General features: G+C 32.7%; 1 protein-coding gene across 3 annotated transcripts in view; it reads right to left on the bottom strand.

Annotated features, from left to right (window-relative positions):
- LOC127845331 (mucolipin-3-like) overlaps positions 1–25,126 on the bottom strand; it is a 49,204-nt gene that overhangs the window by 13,157 nt on the left and 10,921 nt on the right. For 2 of the 3 annotated variants that reach the window (XM_052376189.1, XM_052376190.1), the window contains 10 exons: positions 17,215–17,373; positions 16,405–16,554; positions 15,573–15,734; positions 12,130–12,214; positions 7,668–7,750; positions 7,336–7,447; positions 4,043–4,160; positions 3,817–3,904; positions 3,389–3,488; positions 1,576–1,706 (listed from right to left, as the gene is read on the bottom strand). In XM_052376189.1, the coding sequence (XP_052232149.1) occupies positions 1,576–1,706; positions 3,389–3,488; positions 3,817–3,904; positions 4,043–4,160; positions 7,336–7,447; positions 7,668–7,750; positions 12,130–12,214; positions 15,573–15,734; positions 16,405–16,554; positions 17,215–17,373 (1,188 nt within the window). Of the gene's footprint in view, positions 1–595; positions 1,240–1,575; positions 1,707–3,388; positions 3,489–3,816; positions 3,905–4,042; positions 4,161–7,335; positions 7,448–7,667; positions 7,751–12,129; positions 12,215–15,572; positions 15,735–16,404; positions 16,555–17,214; positions 17,374–25,126 lie in introns of those variants that run through there. The other variant, XM_052376191.1, reaches the window with a different exon arrangement.

Raw genomic sequence — 25,126 nt, 5'->3', positions numbered from 1 at the left:
CCAAAGTGGCCATGTGGGAAGTCGAATAATCGGCGAAACATATTCCCTAAGAGTGCGGACATAACAAACCACTGAAAATGTTAGCGTACAGGAAAAACTGTAAGATCATATGGAGCCTCGACCGAAGACTACCCATTTAATTCTTTTCATAGGATTCTAAGAGTCGTGGCAAGTAAATTATGGTCGTTCTAGTTTGAGACACCAAGGCAACATCGAATCCGGTTCAACTTATGGGTAATATGGTACTATAATTATATTAGTGTTATATTTATTTCCCATGTCCATATGTTCTAAAATGCGTCATTAAATGATATGTATATATATATATATATATATATATATATATATATATATATATATATATATATATATATATATATATATATATATATATATATATATATATATATATATATATATATATATATATTTATTTATTTATATGGTCTAATATAGAAGGGAAGATCTGGGAACTGTTGCATAAATAGGTTTCCTACTTTAATAAGCAGGGTTTTCCGGACCGGCATTAATTAGCTGAGTTAGGTGATAATGTCTCATAAAATGGCAGAAAAGAAACGAATAAATATTAGATACTTTATAACAAGAGCGTGGCAATAAAATATACATGTAGTGTATAAGATCTAAAATATTGGAAAGTGAATGTATCTTTTTTCATTTATTTTTTTTAGATTTGCTTTTATTCTGCCCTAGTCTGGTTGCCTACAAAAATCACGTTCGTCAGCGCTGGTTTTCGGAGTTGCATTTGTTTGTGACGTATTAGGATACAAAAACATGTGTACTTCCTTCTTCATCTGCATTCTTTGGTACCTCTGCTTGTCAACATTGTATCTATCAATCTCAGCAACACACCCTGGGCCCCCTTTCTGTCTAAGGAAAAGCAGCCAGACACACAAATCGAGAAATTTCCCAGTGCAGTAAAAAGGACACGTATACACCAAACAATCTAGTTATGTGGCACTCATTAGTATGTAAGTTTTATAACCTGAGCTAAAGTTTAGTGGGCTCAATTTGATACAGAAGCCTTAGGATATTGTCTTGTTATTAGACTTATTAGAGCACTTCAACATACAGAGAAAGTTGTTTACAACAAGTCTAACTTTCCCTTCTTAACTTTTAAAGGTACCGATCGGAAACCACCAATTTGACAACGCCCGCCAGCACGTCCGCACGCCCGCCATACCCCATTATTTTAGCCAGATTTTCAACTTTGTTAAAGACCTGTTCGAAAATCCATATTTAAACAACAAAACAACAAGCGTGTCATTAACATCGTCGAATGTTATTTTATCTCTGATATTATCAGAAAGTATGGAACCGTCGGTGCATCAATTTATTTACAACTTTTAAATGGTTTTAAGTTAATAACATAAATAAATACCGCTGACTCGACGTTGTTCCGTCTTAAAAGCTGTGTTCGTAAGCACATGTGGTCATATAAGATTTTATTTTCATATTGTGTTAATATAACAGTATTTGTTTGTGTTACAAATTTATTAGTGAATAGCACTGACATGTATTCTGAATGGAATATAATACTTCAAATTAAATACATACCTTACGACAATACTTGCAAAACATGACGAATCCAATACCAAAACTCAGTACATCAAGAAGAAGGGTGGCAGCGACAAAAACAAGAACAAAGAAGAAAAAAATGAATGTGTACCCGTCACAGATCGCCGCATCTGAAAGAAAAACATGGAAACTTTAAGTGATTCTCCAACAATGTGAAGAAAACATCACAAGAAAACGAAATTTAGTATTTGATAACGTAACTAAGTCTTAAACAAATATCAAGATTGTGACATTCCTATTTTTCTCTTATCCCTGCTAATGTTTTATTATCCCATGTTCTCCAGTGAAACTCGAACACTTAAATAAAAAAACACGAATTACTGCTTAATCTATTTCTTAATTTAATTTCTTACAAAAATAAATATAAAATCGATTTTTTTATATTGTCAATAGTCTAAATAATTCTGCTTTTTGAAGCGGACTGAATGCATAAGTTGGACCACAACAAATAGATCAAAACCAATATGTAGCCAACTTTCAGCTGTCTTTTTTTCTTAAACGAAAATGTCATTTTTTCTGTAGTTATTCTAATACAGCCAGTTACATTTTTTGCAGATATGATTTGCTCAGCGGCAACTTCGTCTGTTTATAAAATATTAGCCAATTTTAGCAATGTATAAAATCGGGTAAGTGGTTTGTCTGTCTAAATCAACTAAAAAATGTAAAAGGGCACACAATATGAACTGTCAAATAAACAAAAATTATGTGATCTAAATACACATTAAATTTAAAGATTTGGCTTTATAAAATGTTATTTAAATTTATTAACAATCGCAAATAACTCTAAATCTTTGGAGACAAGAGTAATAACTCTTGATCACTACCGACAAAATAAAAGTATGAAATAAAAACATAGCAATAAGTAATTACGTGTGTACTTGTGTAATTTACTTCCCTCAAATGAGATCTATCTACCTTAAACAATCTATGTTTGCTAGTGTTCAATGTGTGCAACCGACAGCGGGCAAACTTTAAATTAAAAAAATAAACAATGGACAAAACTCTGACAACAAGGAAGCAAAAGTTCTAGCTCTCGCTCACTGCATATCCTCACAATATACTTACCAAGTTGATAAATCTTACAGTTTTCAAGAACCGCTCCGGACAAATTATCAAATAAGTAAACAAAAGCTAATAATTCAAACAAGATAATGATGGCTCCTTTGTCCAAAGCTCAAATGAGATTTTTGTATATACCTTTAGTGTTTCAAGTTGATGACTCTTTTTGTTTTTGAGGAATGCATCGGGCATCAGAAAAAAAATAAACGAACAAAAACTCTGACAACATTGAAAAAAAGGGTTACGGCGGATCTAATGTAGGACACGTCCTCTCAATGATATCACCCTACCTGATAAGTTTTGAAGTTTATTACTCTGGTAGTTTTCAAATATGATCCGCACACAATTTAAGGGCAAAATATTACACCGGACGATACCTCTTAAAATAATAGAAACATTGTTACGGTTCCTTAAACAAGACATACATATATATTAAGTTTCAAAATGAAAGCTCATTCAGTTATTTGAAGATATGTTCCGGACAAAATTTAAGTAAAAATATTACAAATGACAATTACTCTGATGAAACGCAAACTGACATTGGAATGGGTGTAAATAAATAAACGCAATTATACGTCTTGTTTTGCGTTGTTAAAATCATTAGCGATACAACTACACGAATTCATGACAATTTATGTTTAGTCATTTCATATTACATGTAGACTTCTATATTTATCGACGCTTTATAAGCGAAATCATCTACTTTGTGCATTCATAACTAATTAATAATTACCAGTTCCTTTGATATTCATCCGCTGACATGCAACTGTTGTCGTGGTAGTTTGGAGTTCAATGGCCACTTCACCGTTGAAGTCGATATCGCTGTACTCTATCTAATAAGGAAGTCAGTATTATTCCAATAGCGCATGTTAAGTATGGTCGATTTGAATTATGCAAAAAAATATCAACGTTAATAACTGAAAATCATTATTTTCCAGCGTTTGGTAATAAACAAATAACATATAATAGTCTGCTATAACTTAAAGTAACTATATCAGTAGTGAATACAACATCTTAACTATTGAACAATAACTAACAATCATGCTGCATGGTTTGCTTTAAAACAACAGCGCGTTGGGTTGTAAACTACTTTATTCAGCATTATTCGGGATTCAGTGATAATACAATATTTATTTAGGATTAAGGTTTAACGCTGCTTACATTTATCTCTATCCGTAGACACAGGAAGTCATCATTTCTTAGAACACGAAATGAATGCAATGACGCAGTCAAAGTTACATCAAGTGTGCTGCAAATGTGAATAACAAGTTACGATGAATATACAGGGAGCACTTTGCAAAAGGCATGCATATAAAAAACATTTTAAACCACAAGTGACTCTTTTAAAATATATTTTTGCAGAAAATATTTTATTTAGGACATGTACTTGTCAAATATGCCCGTTAAGTTGTAATATTCCAGCTCTCTCAACACATCGTATTTGTAAACAGCATGCCCATTCTTAGTAACGTTTGTCAGACCGTATTTTGGTTCAAAGCTGGATGCTGTAATAGAAGATGTCCTATATGCAAGCACGCACTAACTTTAGACACAATAGAGAATAATATATAAGTTCTCGAAAAAACAACTAATCTTATAGTGTGATATACATCGTATTTTTCTGTAAATCGAAAGATAACATTTTAAACTCTGTATAAAAATGATATTTGTCCACCATCACTGTCTGTTGACACCTTTCCCGACAAAAGATATTATTTTTATTTTTTTTAAAGGGATATCAACGAATATTTGAATAAAACGCACGATTTATATGCGATCAATAAATAAAAAAGGAGCGTTCACGCACCCGATATATTTGAATGCCGCTAAAAGACAATATGTAACGATTTATTATGTCAATTCATTGCTCATTTAGTGCTCACGGTAAGTTCTTTACCGATTGACAATGCCTCTAATCGTTCCGTAAAAGAATCATGCGTGTTTGTTGAAAATATTATAAACAAAAATGAAAATTTTCAAACTTTCAAATATGATACGAAACAAAATATATATTAACGATGGATGTCTTTGCTTTTGTTTTCAGTGTACACACTAAGCGGGTTTGCTAAGTGAACTTGAATGGTTATATATTAATAAGACAACTCTTCTGAGCCAATCTCAGAATCATTCTTAAAAACTAACTGTGACGTCTAGATTATTCAACGCTTGCCTTTTTGTCATAAAAGGAAGACTACCCCACCACATGGTGTGCATGCTTTCCAATAGATTGGAATGTCATTTCCAAGAATTCCACGGTGAGCACGACCCAGTTGATTACAGGTCCGAAACACTTCATGGTGTGCAGTGTTTTGTGATGCGTAGTTTGTTTGTTGTTGCCTCTTCCATGGTTGACAAAGCCTCTATTAACAAGACTATCTGTGAGTCTCGGCCTTTTTTGCTGTTTATTATATTTGCAGCCTTAGCTCTGTAGTTTGTACCTGTTGGTATTGGCTCTCACTACCAATGTTCGTCTGGATATTTCACGTACGCTCCAGTTTCACAACTTTTAACTGCATTTGTTGGTTGCCCGTCTGTGTAGGCCCTTAGTGATGCTTCCTGGCGGTACTTTTCGTCGAGCATGGTCAGTGTCGGGGTTAATGCTCGCGTCAATAAGCAAGTACTTTATGGTGATATTTGTATGCATATGGTGATGTTTCTTTGTTTAATTTTCCAGAGGCAGATCGTCAGTACGGTTTTGCGATTATATTTGTTGGCGGCTGATTCGGATGCTCCTTCAAGATGCTTTTGTCTTTCCCAGATTAAGCTGGACCTTTTGAGTCACTCTATTTATAGGCTACTCAATGTGCTGTGCATAAGGTAATCCTCTCTGAACCTGGCATACTTAATCTACTTGAAACCTTTGTATTTTCGACTTTTCTTTAGTAGAGGAAGTATATGAACAAGGCGGTGACTAACCTTTTTCTTGTCGGACCCTTTGACGCAGAAGTTAATGTTGACCACAGGCACCGTCTACCGTGACACAAACTCTCCGGTTGTTACGGTTTGTCCACCGGTACACGTTGCACTTTATACCACTTAGGAGAAGCATCATAAAGGGAACGTCTATCGAAGACTATATGTAGGTCTATGAAGACAGCAATGGCCCCTTTTGGGCCTGGGATGGATATCCTTTAAACTGGGCAAGCTGTGTTGTCTATTCTTCCCTATCTATTGTATCTCAAACCGGCTGTCCCTAGCACTCGTTATTTATAGTTGCAATTGCTTGCGCTATTTGGCAATGCGGCCATGGTCTTGCAGTTTTAGCTAACAATGTTAAATGTTCGGTCACTCACGAGTGTCATCTTTTCTTCCAGGACAGGAATCGCTGTGGCCTCTTTGTAGCACTAGAGTTCTGCAACCAACTGGCATTGACAATGATCAACAGCTTCTGGAGGGCTGTGTTGCCGAAGTGTTGGATTATTTCATTGGTGCTGTTGTATTGCCTGGATATTTAGCTTTCTTCATATCCTCTGGTGTGATCTTTTTCGTAATGAATTTTCGCGCATTTTTATCTGTGATGGTAATTTCTGTTTTTACTTGCAGGACGACCTCTTACTCTAGTACCCTGGGTATTGAGGTGCTGCTTTCCCTTTTGTTTGCGTAAGCCAAAGCATGTTCGGCCGCTCTAGCAAACACGGTTATTCTTTCTTCTTCATTTTACGTTTGTCATGTATGGATTTGGTAAGTTTTCAAAGCTTGATGGTGTCTCTTTTTATGTTAAGTTTTGATGTTTATTCTCTCTAGCTATTCGTTGATTGAATTTGATGTTCTCTGATGGTATTGTTATCAGTCTCCTCTGCTGCTTGAGTCGGTTGGTGATGCGCATCATGTAATTCGTGCGTCAAGTATGGATTGTATTTCTATCTGACCACTGTAGGTATTTTTTGCGGATTTGGTGAGGTGTTAATTGATGCCTCGCACTATGGGGTTGATGTTTCTTCCTACTGTGATTATGGTATAATTTGTCAGTTCGTTGGTAAGGATGCTATAGGCGCACACTTGTGCTTTCTTGTAATTATATCTTAGGAGAAAAAATAGCTCTCGGTGGTGCTGTCATAGAAAGAAAGAAGAACTGATCGATGATCAATTCCTCCCTATGCGGCCCAACAGTTAAAGTGATTTTTTTTTATAAACGTAATCTGTAAACAGGGCCCGGTCATAAGTGATAATAGCAAAGACTTGTCGAATATACGAACGGACTAATAGAACCAAAGCCATTTTTGAACTCGGCCAAGATACCATCAGAAACAATAGTGTGAGCAAGATTCATAAAAGTTAATTTCCCGCGACGATATCAGAACATTTAGGAACAAACGCGAGATTTACTTCGGGCAGCTCTTCAGAACTAAGTCGTGCTTCCGACGCTGTCCGAAGAAAATCGCGCGGTCGCTCGTATATGTTCGGATATCGTCGCGGGAAACTTACATGGAATATATTATCACACAAGCAATAAACATAAGCATTTTGTATCTCTTTAAATCTATGTTACCAGACCATATATAGCGTTGAAAGTTTATCTACTGCTATAAGGAACACTCATTTTTAATTAATTTTATTTTGCGATATATTTTATAAAATATTCGTTGATTTGTCGTATTTATGTGGCTTTAAAAACGCAGGTTAATATTCAAGTTTAAAAGTCTTCGTGAACACTAGTTTTGTTAAATGATAAAACCTTACATTTGATTTCCAAAGTGGAGTCAGAACTAGCGATGTATCTAAAGCTCATATCCAGTTGGTCAACGGAAAGTATCTTGAAATTACCCGCAGCTTGATATTCCATATTGTAGTACTGCAATCGAATATGAATACTTAACATCACGTCAAAAACTCCATATTGACAAATGCATGAAAAACAGTCGTACACTGTGAAAAATCTTTAAATGTTTAATGTTAACACTTAATAAACACACATTACTTTCTTAGGCGTTTATTTCAATCTGAAAATGGAATATAAATGTGGTATCACAGTCAGTGCCTTTTGCTCCCTAAGTAATTAAAATAGTATTTACCCCTTCGACTGCGAAGTTTATTCTGTCAATGAAATCATCTACCTTATACACGGCAAAAGGGCCGGTCGACGGTGTTTCGTACTCTAAAATAAAATATGTATTTAAACAATAATTTCTTAAAAAGATAATCGGAATTGAATTGAAAACGCATGTGGTATGTTTAAGACTGAAATAAAAGACAATCAAAATGATCGGTTAAGTATCTATACATACATGTAGAAGATTTATTTTATATGAAGTAATTTGCAGTAAAATTTTCACTATTATATTAAAATTTAATAACATCAATTCGAGAATTCAAAAGAAAAGTTCTATTGTAACGTAGGAATCATAGAATTCAACCAAAATTCAATTGAAGTCAATAAGCTTCGTACAGTTATATAATTTATCGTCCCTTTTTATTGAATAACTTGGGCTTATAATTGTTCGCCGATTAATGCGTGTGTAAAAGCACAATGTTACAGTGTAACTCTTTATAATTATTAAACAATTCATTTACGGGATACAAGTAGATCATGAGTTCAACACAAGTTTTATACATAAATAGAATTAAAAAAGTAACAATAAGCTCCATCGATGTTGGTTTAAATATATTTATTCAAGAATGTGTTTTACAACATAAGTTACAAGAATCTAAAGTTTATAAAATTGGAACGATAGCTATGCTAGTAGGGTTCCTTTCCTCAGTCGTATATTAACAAAAAAGTAATGATATTTGCATTTTAAACACAAAACATTTGAATAATCATTCCAGTTTAAACAAGTTTGTGATTATAATTGGAATCAAAGTTTTTTTTAAATGTTGAAACTATCGATGTTGCTATGTCTATTTTGCCTATAATTTATTAAAACTTACAAATGCTTACTGTATACGCGACAAAAAAAGAAATAATTTTATACTACTAGCAAGTGATCGTGAGTCAAACGTCATGTAACAAAAATTACATACATTTGAGGGTTAAAGCCCGCATTGCAGTAAAAAGCTAGTGTTTGGAATAATTCTGATCATATATTTATACAGGAATTCTCAGAGTTTAGTATCGTTTGTAAGCAAAAGAGGTTTAACAAAGATACTCTTAAAATCATGATCTTTGTTGAAATGTGTTTTCCATTTGATAATGAACTTAACAGTGTCCGGACTTTTTAATAGGATCAATTTGGAGTAAATAAATTTGCAGATTTGTATTTGTTGGTTTATCAGTATAATTAGGTATTCGGATTTATGATAATTGATATTTCATGTATTCAGCTTTCCAATTTAATGAGATGCTTTGAATTAATGTATAATATTTGAGAAATTCGGTATATTCTAAATCATATAGTTGTTTAATGCGATCGAAAGTCTAGAAATCTAGAACTCTATTGTCATACAAATGTTAAATAAGGTCAACCTCTGTCATGCCATTTTTTGTAAAACAAAAGACCAGTGTGTTTGTTTTTAATATGTGAATTATTCCAAAGTATATCTTTTCCTATATTGTCTTTATTCTTTTGAATATTTAGTTTAGCCCAAGAAATTACAATTTGTTTTAGAAATTATTATTTAATATATATTGATATGAATGCCACTGGCAGTTATTGCGTATAGACCGTAGCGCAAGGGTAAGCTTGTCCATGAACACAGTGAGAACGTTAAATTAACGTATTGAATTAATTTATATACAGTAACTTTTAAAATGGAAATCACAACAAACACATCGACACAAAAATAAATTAAATAAATACTTGTAAAAAGCTTATGCATTTATGTTAAGGCCAATCATGATTGCACAACCCATAGCCTAAACGAAGATTTAAGTTTTAAATTTTAAATTAAAATTTTAACCATTCTCTTACGACCTTGATTGTTATAAGAAGACGAATTTATAGACACACAAAAGAGGATCAACCAGTTAGCAAATTTCTTTTGCATTGTGGTTGAAGAAAAGGTATCCTAAAAGTAAAATTGGTAAAGTAATGCGTATATAGCATATACACCTAGTATCGCGTTATTTCACCGAAAAAGTATAAGTTAACAATACCCGTACATTACTGTTTTGGACAGCTTTGAACCAATATCTACAACATTGGAACCCTGTGCATTCCGAAACGAAATTAAACAAAAAATGTTCACAATTTAGTTGTTGGCACACGTTATTGCAGAAGACCTCTAATCGATGTCGATTACTAAAAAGGAGTAGCCAATAAACTTTAAGCATTTGTTGCTAACAGGTAATGGAGTATTTTGTTTTATTGGCAAACGTAATCCTCTCGCTATCCACAAATCAATGTCAGAATCTCGCGAGAAGGTATCAAGAATGTAGTTTCATCTTATGTCTTCCAATTTGTATCTGGCCATAACATCATCGATACCTAGTAAAAGCCCTATTAGAATTTACAAAAACTATTACAATCATGTGAAATGCTGAATGGTGTATTCAATGTATGAAGTTACGTAATTCCGTCCATTGGATGTTAAATGACAGTAATTGATCTTGTGTTAGTAAGTCCATATCTCATATGCTATTGCAAGCGAGACCGTAATATAAGATATATATGTAAGTTTGATTTTAAAAGCTCAATATTTGACTAAGTTTGAAAATAAAACGTTTATATAAATATTTCTGCAACGATGATTTTGACACCACTTACTGTGTATGCAATTCCAAGCAAGGTTTTAATATAAAGGGTAGATATTTGAGGTTTTATTGAATAGCTAAATTATTTATTTGGCTAATGTTATTGAGTTAAAATCATTGTTCTGTATTTTTATTGGTGTTGAAAACTTAATTTGTTCTTAAGTGATTAAACCGAAGCATATTTGCTTCTGTGAACATGATCTTGACATTGAATATCACCATTTTATTGAAATCCGTGGTGAGGTCTATGTATGAAGTGTTGTTACAGACGCTCAAACATTGTTAAGTAATTAAACAGTTACGATTTCTGTATATATACTAGTCATGACCTTGAACCAACCCTCCATATAAACTCGCATTGTAGGTTTTGATATAGTGCTTTTTATGTAAATACACACTGATATTAGGTTTCAAAGTTTTTGAGAGAATTGTTTACATGGTTAGTAATAGTGAAATCGACATTGTCCACAGGTGCAGTCCCAAATGAGTAATACAAGATTATTATTTTATATTTTCATGACAACATGTATTTGTTTGCCTAATTGATATAACACAAACGAGTGTTAAATATGAGTATATATAATATAAGCAGTGACATTGATTTCATGTATGTCAAATACAATCCTATGTAGGTAAGCATAATTATAAAGTATATGTTAATGGCGTTTCAGTAACTTATTTAAATGTACAAAACCATTTTCAATATTTTTCTACGGTGAACTTGATTCACCAACTCAATATACAATCTCAAGCTGGTTCTGGTTCTTACGATCCATTACAATTTTCTCAACTTGTTTTCGAATAAAAAGATAATACTTTGCTTTTTTGAGTAACAATCACAATGATATTTGTCCAACAAATCCCGTAGGCATAGCAGAGTGAAGTTAATACAGTGTATCTATATTATACGATGAACATGCAATTTTTTTATCTGTGGTTTTACAGGAATAGATGTTAAGTCGCTTAAGTCATTTTGTCGAAACCACACTTACCGATGCTTAGGTCAGATTGTTACCCAAAGTTACCCATCTGAGAAATAATTTTACATAACCTATATAGCATTTTATATTATAACATGAGACTTAGCCTTGAGATTGCATAAACATTTGTTACACCTTTTAGATATATTTTAGATCTGGTAATTTACATATTTAGAGCAAATTAACGTACGAATATTTTTGATATCGGGTCAATCAACGTTCGCTTATTAATGATTTGTGAAAATATTTAGCGGTGTTTTGTTTGCATGAAAAGGTTGACGCACGAAGGACAATCCTCAACATCAGCACTTAATGCTAACGTGAATTATAATGCATCGCCATAGGTGAACGGAGCGGAATCATATTTTGACAATTTTGGGTAAATGGATTGATTATCTATACGATAAAGATCGGAACAGTTGATCATTTTTATTTAGATACAGCTCTTCTAAAAACCATTCATATCCGCATGCAGTATATACATGTGACTAAATAGTTTATTGCATACGCGGGGTTCACAGAGTTAGTTTATTAATATAATCATGTTGTGTTATTCAATTGCATGTGTTATTATTACGCCAAAATTACATACCAAAATAATATTTGTAAACATATTGAACATTTGCATTATAATTATGCGACAGAATAATCAATAATCTGTATTTTACGGCGTTTCCAGATCCTTGGTTAGAAAACCACTTTTCGATTTCATTTCCTAAACATACGCAATTTTTTAAACTCAATATTTCATCTTATTTCTTAATTTATTTAAGAATTTATTTTTTACTCAAATCGGCTAATAACATACAATTTTAGATATGCCTTAAGGTTGCAATAAGATTGAAATCTTACTTGCATACCAACCTTTCAGCAAATTGTGCTTGAGGGCCAGCTGACCATGTGTTATGGCATTGCTCAATTGCTCACGACATGCCCCAAACAAGAATACCTACAATAAATATCCGTTACATTGACGGTAACGAAAAGCAATACTAAAGTATGACAAGGATTGTGATGGAGACTGAAACATTGTTTAAGTATTTTTTATATATAACGTGTATATTATGATTTGTAAAGCACGATTTAATATTCAATTGACTTGCTTTAAAATTTATCAAAAGTTGAACATTTTTTTCAGCACCATTTGATAGTGTTACCAAGTAATTTAATATGCTACTTATTTTAAGTTAAGCACCAATATTAAATACTTTTCAATATATCTTGACCAATGTTATCAACAAATTTCTAAATTCTTAAGAAGATTGTTGGATAAAGTAATTTTGGTCACTTAACATTTTATAATCAATACAAAGGTACATGTAAGGGCACTGTGGTAAATCTTTCCTGTGTATACTAAGTTGGGGATTATTAAATAATACATCGTTATTAAGATTAAAATTCAATGCGAACACTTTTTTATATTTAGTTATTTGCAAAGTTTTGTAATACTTTCAGTTTATCTTTCATACTGTCCGCGACCATATCGCGTCCAACAAATGTGTCATCCCTTGCAAAGCATTGATTTCAGGTTTTTTAATACAAAGTCAAACAACAATATCTCAATAAGTTAATGAGCGAAAATCTTGTTCAGTTTATAGTAATAGGAACATTGACATTGAATTTAAATAAAAACACCTATAAGTCTAAGTGAGGCATTATTGAGCGAAACTTATTTTTCAATTGTAAGTAATACAACTTTGACATTTGAAACACGTTTTTCGCGCGACACACCGTCTTAAATTGCAAAATACTGATGCAACACATTTACTAGAGATCTTTATTGAGAATGTACAATATTTATTTGATGTACTCCTTAGGCATCACTAGTTGCTATTGCTTGTATGAAAACTAAGAGTTATAAATAGTTCATGGCAGATTTCAATCAGTATTTTAAAATTTGTACGTATTTTGGAACTATTAGGCCAGTAGGTTTCTTTACTATTCTAAATATAAAAAACATTTACAGTATTATTCCTGTTATCAAAATATTCTGATTCCTTTAAAACTTTGCTCAGTAGTCAAATAATAACACTTTATTAAAACATATATGAATTATAAAACTTCATGATACATTATCAGGAAGCAAACCATCGTACATAATTTGTGGCTGTGTTCTGATTCCCTATTTTCAACTGTACATCATAACATGATTAAAAACGTGCGCTCTGTCTTGGAACTGTAAACGAACAGTCAAATAGACTTCAAAGGGACCACACTTGTAACACAAAGACCAAACTAATCTCTTTAAAGTAAAAATACACGCTTAACAGCAAGAAAAAAGAAAAAACTTTCCATTTAATTCGACCCATACTGCAATTTTCAACTCTGTCTAAAAGATTGCGCTAAAGAACCGTCGTTTTCATAGATGAATTCGTTCACAAGTTATTAATTCGCAAGCATCTGTGACTTTGTTGTTCCAAGAAGTTTAATGAAAGTAAACTATGCACATATATTACAATGTATTGATATATTTATATATATATATATATATAAATGAAAAGTATATTACCGCACTGGTAGTCAAAACGAGTTTGAATATATGCAAGATGAAAACTAAAACGTGTGGCATGCTAATCCAACACGAGCCTCGATACCACTTGAACGGATTGAATACCAAAAGACGAATCCGAAGTTTAAGACGGTTGTTGTTACCACGTTTCTTATCCTTATGCCATGGCAACTAGATAAAATAAAACAACATATTTTAATTTAGTTTTTCTTGCACATTATCTCACCACCAAAGATTTTTTAGTAAATAGAATCATAGAAACGATATTGAGCGAAACATAACAGGGCTAAGAAGGCCATATATTTGTCACTGTAAAATAGCGTGGCCAGTTTGGAACCAATGCGCTGATTTTAACAATTTTTTAAAAGAACACAGTCTGATGTCACAAAACAAATTAAAAAAGGCCGTGGGATTGTTATTTTATCGTTGAGTATGGTAACACGATCCAACACACCATTTATATAAAATCTTTAACCTTACTGTTTCATTTCTTGTGACCTTCACATGCAACGGACCGGACCAAATTCAAAACAGGGATCATCCCTCTAGAAATTTGTTTAAACCAGCATAGGGCTTCAAGAGGAGATTAAATAAAAAATGTACGGACGTCGCACGTCGCACGACGGATTTAGATCGACGGACGACGCACAACATACAAAAAGCTATCAACAAGACTTACATTGTGCATTTGACTAGTGAGCTAAACATATTTACGCCCATCATAATAATGAACGACGCCCAATGCACATGAACGTTCGGCTTTTTAAATTGCAATCCACATATCACAGAAACACCTTCGATCAAGAATTCCAAAAGAATTCATGTTGCAAGTATAATGAAAAACCTGGTGGGCATAATTATTTTTTATTATTAGACGGAATACGAAATTAATATAGCATGTTAATAGGTAGTATATGCTTACAACACAAAAGCATATTAATTTGAGAGACAGTACGTTAAGTGAATCATACCTCCACATAAACAAAGATAAAGAAAATTGTCACATATGATAAGAAATTGATATTGGAAGTTGCGCAGCTTTTGGTTCCGGTGTAACATTCCGTCTTATTAACAATATCAGTTGTGCAAAGTTTAATAAAAATACAAGAATTTTGAAGAAGTGGATCGAAGGATAGCATTTAATGGTCGCAAATAAAGCGTGAGATATAAACATCAAAAACAAATTGAAGATGAAGTTCTATAAAAGAAACTTGTGATAAGAAAATGTTAGCATCATTTACCACATTTCATTTGTGGAAATGGTTTTCACTAAGTTATCGAAAGATTTCAAATTCGTTCGACATACGCAAACATTCTGATTATTTTCGCCAAGAAACAACAATCTGTAGCTTTCCAGTAAACGCACTCAAGAGTGCCTCAATATGTTTTTGGCTTTGGACCAACCGATCAAACAAATTAGAAGGAAAAACTAAAATAACGCCCGTCATTTAAATTGTATACATACCGTAACGTTGCTAGATTAATGCAATATGTATACCGTTTATGCATAGTAAAAGTCAACAATTCAACGATACCAGTAAGCTATCCCAGCGTATTTATACGAATGCCGTTTTCTTGTATACAGTCTGTATGGGACTCGAACTATGATTCTCGGGATACTAGTTCTTCACTCTATCAACTGACCTTTGATGTCCATTATAATAGGAGTGTATAACCCTTCAATGTTTCTATGCTTAAAACCGAAATAAAACGTTATTGAAATTATTTTTTCAAAGTACATATAATACTCACACACACAGGGTATAACGACCCGGTGTGAACACAGTGCAATCAATACCATTTTCATTTTGAAGTCGTTGAAGCATTCCTCCCGAAGTGCGTCGTCTTTCTCGTCAGGGAATCGTTGTTTCGACCTAAGAACTTCCTTTGCAATTTGCCACGATGAATTTCTTTCAATGCCCGGAGTATCATGGAGTAATTTCTTAAATGGTAGACTTTTCTGGAAAAAATGATTTTTGTAATTAATTACGGATGAAGACAAATAATAAAATGCGTATATTACCTAATTCACCTAATTTGACTTAGAATAATGTTGTCTTGAAACTGTTTCTTTCATTGAGCTATATTTTATTGCGCTTAATACCCCTTTGACACAGATGAGGAGTTCTGATATCAGAGATGTATTTTGACGTTTGGTATTTTTCGTACACGAACAGTATATGGGTTAAGTTTTGTGCTTTTTTCCCGAAATACTGCATGGCAAAGATGTTAAAGGGCCAATCTCTAATTTGTTTAAAAAGCTAATGTAGTTTTGAAGTTTACTTGAAAGTATGCTGTTTGAAGATGCAATTCTAACAGCGATCTTCCAACTCATATATGTGTATTACTATTTTTTAACAATTCATGATAAGTTTTTTTAAAGAAATATCTCCAGATTTGAATTTCAAGAGCGGATTTTTTCTATTTGAAAATAAAGCTGTATTTTCAACAGTGATGTGTACTATTAAATTACAATAAAAATTAATGTTTATTAATGACAGTTTTTATATTACTGAAGATAAACAGGACCGAAGATACAAATTAACACACTTGAGAGTGTCACAATACATAATTGGCTTTTAATAAATCTGAATCAAAATCAAAAGGATTTAGCGTTCGTACGCCCATACTTTGAACTCGTCAAACCACTTTTCCTCATCTGCGACGTCTCCCGAGGCCACGTATCGTTTGTCCCCCTCGATGGCTTTCTTTGCTTTTTCCCACGAAGAACTGTGAACACCTGGAGTGTCGCGGAGTAATTGCATAAAGTCATGACGTTTCTGAAATTTAGCATTCATAAACCACTTAAATAACATACTCAGAAAAGATCCAATACTCAAATACGCGCAAAACCTTTTTTTTTACAATACATCATTATGTTTTTAAGATCTGCCAACTTTAAAACAATGAAAAAAGCACAATGCTATCTTGTAGAAACTGTTTATGTACCAGAGTTATATTTGCCGTGGATTAACAATCCCGCAAACCACTTTAAACACAGATGTCGAGATATGACGGGTACAGTTAAACTTTGGTTTTCCAAGTTATATGGTAAATTAGACAGCGATACGGGGTACCTGTACGCAGTGGCGAAATGTGTCACATAGTTGGCGTTTAATATAGTATTTCTTTTAAAGAGTTTTTCATAAGACACAACGTTCCATATATTTGAATAATTGTGACCAGTAATGTAAAACGTCTTTTCATTTATAAAAATGGTTAGTGAACAAGCCTTTTCTGGACAATAAATGCTGTATTTTAAGTGAGGATAGGTACTATTTTATTTATAATGCATTGAATTGTCATGTCTTTTTATTTGCTTGAAAACAATTGCTAAAAGAACAAATCAACAGACTCAGTATTTATTTCAATTAACATTTTTATTTTGATGCTATCGAGTTAACTAAGTGAGATTTAATTGTAGTTTCGTCTATACTTACAAGATGCTTTTTGAACTCGATGAATAACTTCTCGAAAAGTGCGACGTCTGCCACAGCCTTAAATCGGTCTAACTGGAGAGCTTCCCGTGTGACATCCCAGGACGACTGGCTGTGAATCCAAGGGGTTTCGCGAAGTAATTGCATAAAGTCCTGACGAATCTAAAATTGAGCATTTGTAAAATAATCAAGTGCTTATTAAGGACGTACGCGCCAGTTGAGTTTCGCGCAAATTTGTTTTTACTGTAAGACCGGTTGCGCAATATGTGTATGCTGTTTTGAATAGTCGTAAAAAACGGGATGTATCTCAAATGAGAGACTACTATCAAGAAATAAAGTATGATGTAGCAATACAAATTGATAAACAATGTGTAGCCCCTATACTACACAACACGAAACAACCATCATCCCTTAGACAACACAGACCTTTATTATCGAGGGATTGTAAAGGCAAGCATGAGTCTAGTAACGAAAAAAAAGCCGATACATCCATACAATCGAAAATCTTTGTGTCGCGAGTAATACTTGATTAAAACAGATAGCTTTCCTTATAATTAAGTCAGTTGGTATTCAATCATCCTATGTTTGAAACATGTCATCAAAGTTTTTTGCATTACATAACAATTATATTCAAAATCTTTACATACATTTAATGTTATGCTTAACAAATAAATCGGAACACTTTTGTCATTTAAATGTTTCATACAACAGGTTAAGATATCAACTTCCACGAAGTGTTGTTTGTGATCATCTCCTTCATAGAATACCTAATGAATTAAAAGCATTTATCTTCGACGTCTGGACAATGTGCGGGTGGGGTTTCATCTTGCCGCACGTGCTATTATTCATATATATGCGAATATTAATGATTTTTGTTTGCATATTTTTTTTCTCTTAGACCAAATTGATTAGAAAAAACATTTTGTTTATTTGTGGTTAACAATTAATTAAACGATACGTTAAATGTTTCTTTTTTGTGTGTAAAAGGTTGAGTTTCTTAAGACTTGATATGCAACTACGTGTACATGTAGCATACGGAACTTGATACGGCTCGTATTCTGGAATTGGAAACACCATTAAGTGCATTTTTAGTTGTGATTAACTGTATTAGAACTTAGCATGTATTATTTTCCTGCCAGTTTTGTTTGAATTGTAATTGTGAACAAACGAACCTAGTGACCAAGATTTTTTTATCTCTGTTTTGTTTTTGTTGATAACCCATGAATTTGTTGGGATGTTTGGGTGAAATCTATATTCGGGAAGGTATTTAAAGGTGAAATTGAGAAATTATTATTTTTTATTTTTATCCCAAAATGTACCATTTGTTGATATCCATTTGATGTTTGAAATCAAATGTAAATCATAGTTATACATATACACAGTGAATTATGTTATTTGCAACAATTTAATCACTGGTGTGTGCAATTCAATCTTTTAAGGCATATTTGTGAGGGGTAACCGCAAGTTAAAATAATCTTATTATTTAAGGCCCAATACAAAATAACAACACCCGTCACACCAGTCATCCACGATTTTTTTTAATTTTTCTAACAAATAAAATAACTATCAGACATATTCTATATGTCAAAAATATATGTAAACTTCCGCCCACGTCTTGTAAATGCATTCAGTGCTTTAGAAAATGCGTGTCAATGTAGATTAAAAAAATTGTAAGTATTATAACATAAAAGTTAAAGATTAAAAGATAAAAAACTGTTACAGATAACAAAGTTCGTGTAGGTAGTGACTGAGTGTTTAACATGTACGTCACAATTGCCTTCTGTAATATCTCATTTTACATGCAAACATATTTGAAGTATCTAACAAAAAACATAAAAATGCTATGTTTGTGTTGGATGGTGTTTGTATCGTTCATGAACTGTGAACATAAAAATATTGGCATGCACGTGTTCATAGCAATTTCAATAATCTGTTACTGCTTATAAATATATGTATGCATACACATGGAATGCCGTGAATTGGTCACATCATGCCAAGAATTAAAACGAATTCCGTTGATATGTCCCTTAAAGTATATTTTGTAGGTCTTGCTTTAAGTCAGATACGTAATAGACCTTAATATAATGATCTCGATACACAGCAAAACATTGATCAAGTCATGCAAAGAATTACAACTAAATAACGTTGATATGCCCCTTTACATGTATTCTATACATTTGTTTTTTTTTTCGATTTGTTTCTTAGAGGGGGGGTGCTGTATAATTCTTATTTTACCGATTTTGCTACACATAATTTGTGTTTTCATTTAGATTTAAATCTACTTTTGCATTGGCATATCGAAATAAATTGGCAAAGCCATGTTAAGAATTACTAGAAATATCGCCGATATGTCCCTTTAAATGAATGATATACATCTTGTTTTCAGTTGGATGCTCTATTAACCTTCGTTTACTGATCTTGCTACACATAATGTATGATTTAATTAACAGTTTAGTCTGCTTTTTCATGTGCAAACAGCAACACATGTTCTAGTTTGTGTTTTGACCTCATGTTTTTTTAATTGTCTTTTTCTTCATGCAGTGAAACTGCAGCTGTGAACAAACAACCCTGGTGTCCTATGTTTTTCTTTTTATATTTTTATTAAGTTATAACTCATTAAACATTTGGGTAATTTTGGACAATATCTAGATTCAGAAAAACATATTCAAATAAAAATGACTTTGATGTATTTTATTAATTTTCATGTGTGAAAATATGTTTGTTTGTTTTTTTTTTGTTTTTTAAATTGATTAAAAACATGAATCAATGGATTCATGTTTAAAAAAAATAATAATTTGAGTAAAATTAAATAAGTATTATATATTTTGTGAAAAAACTGAGGCCGTTTTTAACAGTTTTCTCATTAATTTACTCAAGTATTTATATAATTAACTTATTGCTGAATTGTTCTCATGCTGAAATATGCTTATTGTTCAAGTGCGAATAAAACATTAACAAGATTGGTGAACCCTCATTTTTATTTTATTTTTCTATTCACAACAGATGGTTGTATCTAAATACAAAAAATTATCAAATTCTAGATATAGCAAAAATTTCAGTAAAAGTGCAGCATACGCCCTTAAAACCCTAAACTGAAATACTTGCAGAACTATATTTTTTATTTACAATACATTATTATGTTTAAAAGATCCCCAACGTTAAAACAATACAAAAAGTAAACATGACAATGATATAACGAGGAAACTTTTTCTATATCAGAGCATTCTTTTGCGTTGATTAATATTGTCACGATAGAACCCATGTGTTTGTTATTTAATGTAAATTATGGGGCCTCATTTCACGGAGCTGTACATTTGTCTAGTTATGTAAGTTTTTAGAGTTTCCCGTTTTTCTGTATAATACGGGTTTTAAGCAAGTTTCGTTAAGCGCATTATTCAGTGTGTTGGAAAATACATTTTTAGCCAAAACACGATTTAATACGTTTAGTTTTAATAAACTAAGATTTTCATATTTTTGTAAATTGTTAGGTTTTTCTGCAAAGTAAGACTTACGGGCCTCACTAATTCACGATTGTATTTGTACAATATCAGGTGATGTGTAAATGATCGATTCATGTCAATTTGATTGGTCAGTTTGAAAATCTGTTCAGTTCGAGTTCATGAAAAGCACGTTTCTCACTTTGGCGGTAAACATACGATATTTTTTCTAGGCTTGACATTAATTATTGATTTCATTTGAATGTTGCTATTTATGCTTATAGGAATAAAGTAAATTGTTGTTTGAACTTATAAATTCAAGTTTGCATATTTTACAATTAAACGCCGAAGTCGTGTTTCATTTTTAAAATATTTGCCAGAGCGGAAACTTACATAAACCTGTGTAATTGTTTGCTTTTGTACATAATCCTAGGTATGATAGGCAGGTATAATAATGACTTCGTAAATGTCTCTAACATTATCTTGTGTAGACGCTTTATGTATCAGTTGATTTAACAAACCATTAAGAGTTTGATTTACTTGAATAATACACATAATGGGTGAGTATAACATATACAATTCAGATGTTAGTTGATGAATAGTATTATATGTACAACTCTTTGGCACACAGTGTTTTTTACTATATGCATTTAAGCGAGCAGCAATACTTTATCAGAAACTTGTGCATTTATGGAAGTAAACAAGATTGTGATAGCCTTATAGGGCATTTTACCATATATATTTATATTGTATGACTGTAAGTCAGTCGTTAATTACAAGGTCGTCAACGCACCGATAGCGTAACACCGGTGCTACGTGAGCATATGCAAGTCTATAGGGCGTCATACTCGTCGACAAGACCTACTACACCTCGTTATAAGGCGGCGATACTGGGAACCGTTTGCACCGGTCACGGTGATACGTCACCAATACGGTCTACTTCCGAGCACAATCTGCTCGGCGTTTGGCAACGTTCTACTTCCGGGCATAGTCCGCTCGGCGTTTGGTTAACTGGTCCCCCGTTGAATATAACCGTTGACTTCGTTGACTTATATAATCAATCGCTTGCACGACAGTTACATTACATTCACCTCTGTGTTGGGCTCAGAACGGACTATTGTTATGAAATGATGTCATGATCATTCCAAACGTTCATCATTGAGGTTACAGAATACTAAACAATCTCTTGCACGACGGTTACATTGCATTCACTGCATTAAAGAAAAACATCTCATACCATGATATCTTATATCAGTCGTAATTCATTATTAAATAAAATTGATATGTTTTTTTTATGTTAAGAAACCAACATACATACACACGTCGAAGCAATTCCTAACGTCACTCAAAAAAAATATATGTTCAATTGTTTACATTTGTGAAGTGCGTGGAATGATTCCATCTGCGTAAATGGGCAATAAATTAGTTCCAAAGAGTTGCATTAAAACTCGCAAGTTTTTGCGCGATTTATCGTACATTTAAAAGTCATATTTCTTAGTTTAATGCATGCGATCTTAAATATCCAATCAAATATACGTTGAATGCGTTTGTTCGGTTTTATCTATTTTATAGACAAAATGGAGGGCTGAGCCTTTCGCAGAGTTGTATGTGAGAGCAAGGAACGACAACTCTGCGTGGAGATTGTAATATAATATACAACAGGTACAATCTAATGTATCGGCGATTTTAATTGGATAACGCGAAGACCAATCGGTAGCTCCGTTCGTGACGTGACATTACAATGTTATGGTTCGCGCGCGGCATTCCCCGGATTATTTTTTTTAATCTCTCTATCATTCCGTTGATAACTAGATCAAATAAAAAAATTCACATGCTCACAAATCAAGAATTTCCACTTTTTTATCAGCGTGGAGTGATGTCACTCATAACTTAGAAACCCAAACCAGCAGTAAAACAATTTTATGGAACAATAAAGAAATAACTTCAAACAATAAGACGTTTTTCTATAAAGACTGGTTTGAACGAAGCATTAAATATGTCGACCAATTATATGACTACAGAATTAAGGATTTCTACTCTTTTGATAATATATGCTACATATATGGAATACCTTCAAATAATTTTCTGAAATACTACACACTAATCAAAAGAATACCCATACATATAAAATCTGAAATCAATACAAATAATACACCATGTACTCAAACAACATTTGTAGAAAACATACTTGGAAGAAAAAACCAAAAAAATAAAATATTTTACACACTACAAATTAAAAACCCTACAGAAAACTCCAAAATCCAAAATAAATGGCAAGTCCTTTTTGGAGAAAATGAACTTAATTGGAAACACATATTTACCATGCCATATAAAGCAACTATTGAAAGCACACTGAGAAATTTTCAATACAAATACATCCATAGAATTATAGCTACAAATAAATATCTCTTTAAATGCAAATTATCTAACTCAAATCTGTGTGACTTCTGCAGTGAAAACATTGAAACTATAGAACATCTTTTTTGGGAGTGCAAACACATCCAGCCTATTTGGAATCAATTAATATCTTTTCTTGAACAACATCAACTAAACGTTAAACTATCTTTCTTAAATGTAAGTTTCGGAATTAACTCATTGAAATCAATAGACTGTAATAATATTGTGAATTTTATGGTTATATTGATGAAATATTTTATCTTAAACATGAAGTACAAAAAACAAGTACCAACTTTTAATTGTTTTGTCCACAGTCTTAAACTAAAAATCCAGATTAAGAAAGAAATAGCCCTCAGTAAAGACACATTACAAATCTTTGAACAAAAATGGAATCGGATTAAATTCTCATAATGTTTTGTCCACTTATATACATTTCACTCTAATGTTAGTTTATCTCTCTAAAATAGTTTTGTTTATTTATTTTTTTATTTTTTTTATTTTCATTTTTCAATCTGACAAGATCATTGTGAATACACAACAGAACACACAAGTCCAGTATGCTTTCTCCCGACTTTATACAACTCATCATTTTTCATAACTATTCCTCTGTTGTTCTTTTCTTTTCTCTCATTTTTTTTAAATATATTAGCATATCTAGTATAACATGTCTGAACTTTATTGCTTTGTACAATCACTATGTTGTATGATCATATACATGTTTACATTGTATGTATGATATTGAATAAAAAAAAAAAAAAAAAAAAGAATTTCCACTTTTAAGTAACGAGAGGTTATTATGTATCATGTAGTACTCAAGTTGCATATGTATTATGAATCTTATTTGACTAGAACGAGCTTTCATTCTTACCTGTCAGCTGTCAAAAAGTTCGGGAAAATAAACCGGAAATGGTACACGATTATTTCCCCTGATATGTTTCTAAAAATAACCGGTCCAATTTTGGACCGGTAAAATTAGCTTGTACCAATCCCTATATAGAGAGTAGCGAAAGATAAGGGGAGGTAACCAATCTAGGCGTTTGGCAACGTTCTACTTCCGGGCATAGTCTGCTCGGCGTTTTGCAACTTTTATTTCCGTGCATAGTCTGCTCCGCGTTTGACAGAACACTACTTCCGGGCTTGATACAGCTCGGAGTTTGCTACTTCGCAGAACACTACTTCCGGCTCGGGTCATTGACGGCTGGACATAAGTTCGGGTCGTTACTCTCACTACTACTCCACCACTACATCTACCATTCGACTACTTCATCTACAGTTCGACAACCTCATCTACAGAAAAGATATTACATAAATAGTGGACTATAACTTTTAAATGGCCATTAACGCTCGATTGGTCATTGTCGGCTCGGGAACTTTTTACATGTACCCCGGGAACTCATAAGTATACTTACATGTACCCCGTGTACGGTAAATATACTTAAACGTACCCGGGAATTTTAACGCTAAATCGATCGTTTTCGGCTATTTTTTTTAATTAATTTTGCTCACATTAATGTCTATTTTCTGTTAAAAAGCCTCTTTATCATCGAAACTCATACTCAAAAAGCATGTTGATGCAGTTTTTTTAATGGAGAAGTTTGTTTAAGATAAACAATATCGCTTCACAGTAATCGGTAGCGCGTATTACGACATCGGATTTTGGGCGAGAATACAACCCGTGTACAGTCTAATATCGCACGGGTACGTTTAAGAATATTGACCGTACCCGGGGTACATGTAAGTAAACTTAAGAGTACCCGGGATACATGTAAGTAATACCCGAGTCGACAATGACAAATCGAGCGCCATTAACTTAGATACTTTGTTGTTTCTTTTCATTGGCAAATATTGTAAATATTTTTATTTTTTATTTTGTTAATCAATTTATCTATTGGTAACGATTGTTTGTTTCTGGTTCTGGAGTGGTTATTATTAAACATTTAGAGTGGACAGGTCCTGTTCGGGCAAGGTTGTTTTTTTAAGCGGAAATAGGTTCTATTGCATTATAAAATGGATTACAATTTGTGTTATCATTGAAAATCATTACTTATATTATTCCTCTTTTTTCTATCTCGTGGCCACGA

Source organism: Dreissena polymorpha, chromosome 9, assembly GCF_020536995.1.
Source record: "Dreissena polymorpha isolate Duluth1 chromosome 9, UMN_Dpol_1.0, whole genome shotgun sequence".
In the NCBI taxonomy this organism is placed as follows: Eukaryota; Metazoa; Mollusca; class Bivalvia; order Myida; family Dreissenidae; genus Dreissena; species Dreissena polymorpha.
This window is presented reverse-complemented; position numbering and strand designations above follow the sequence as displayed.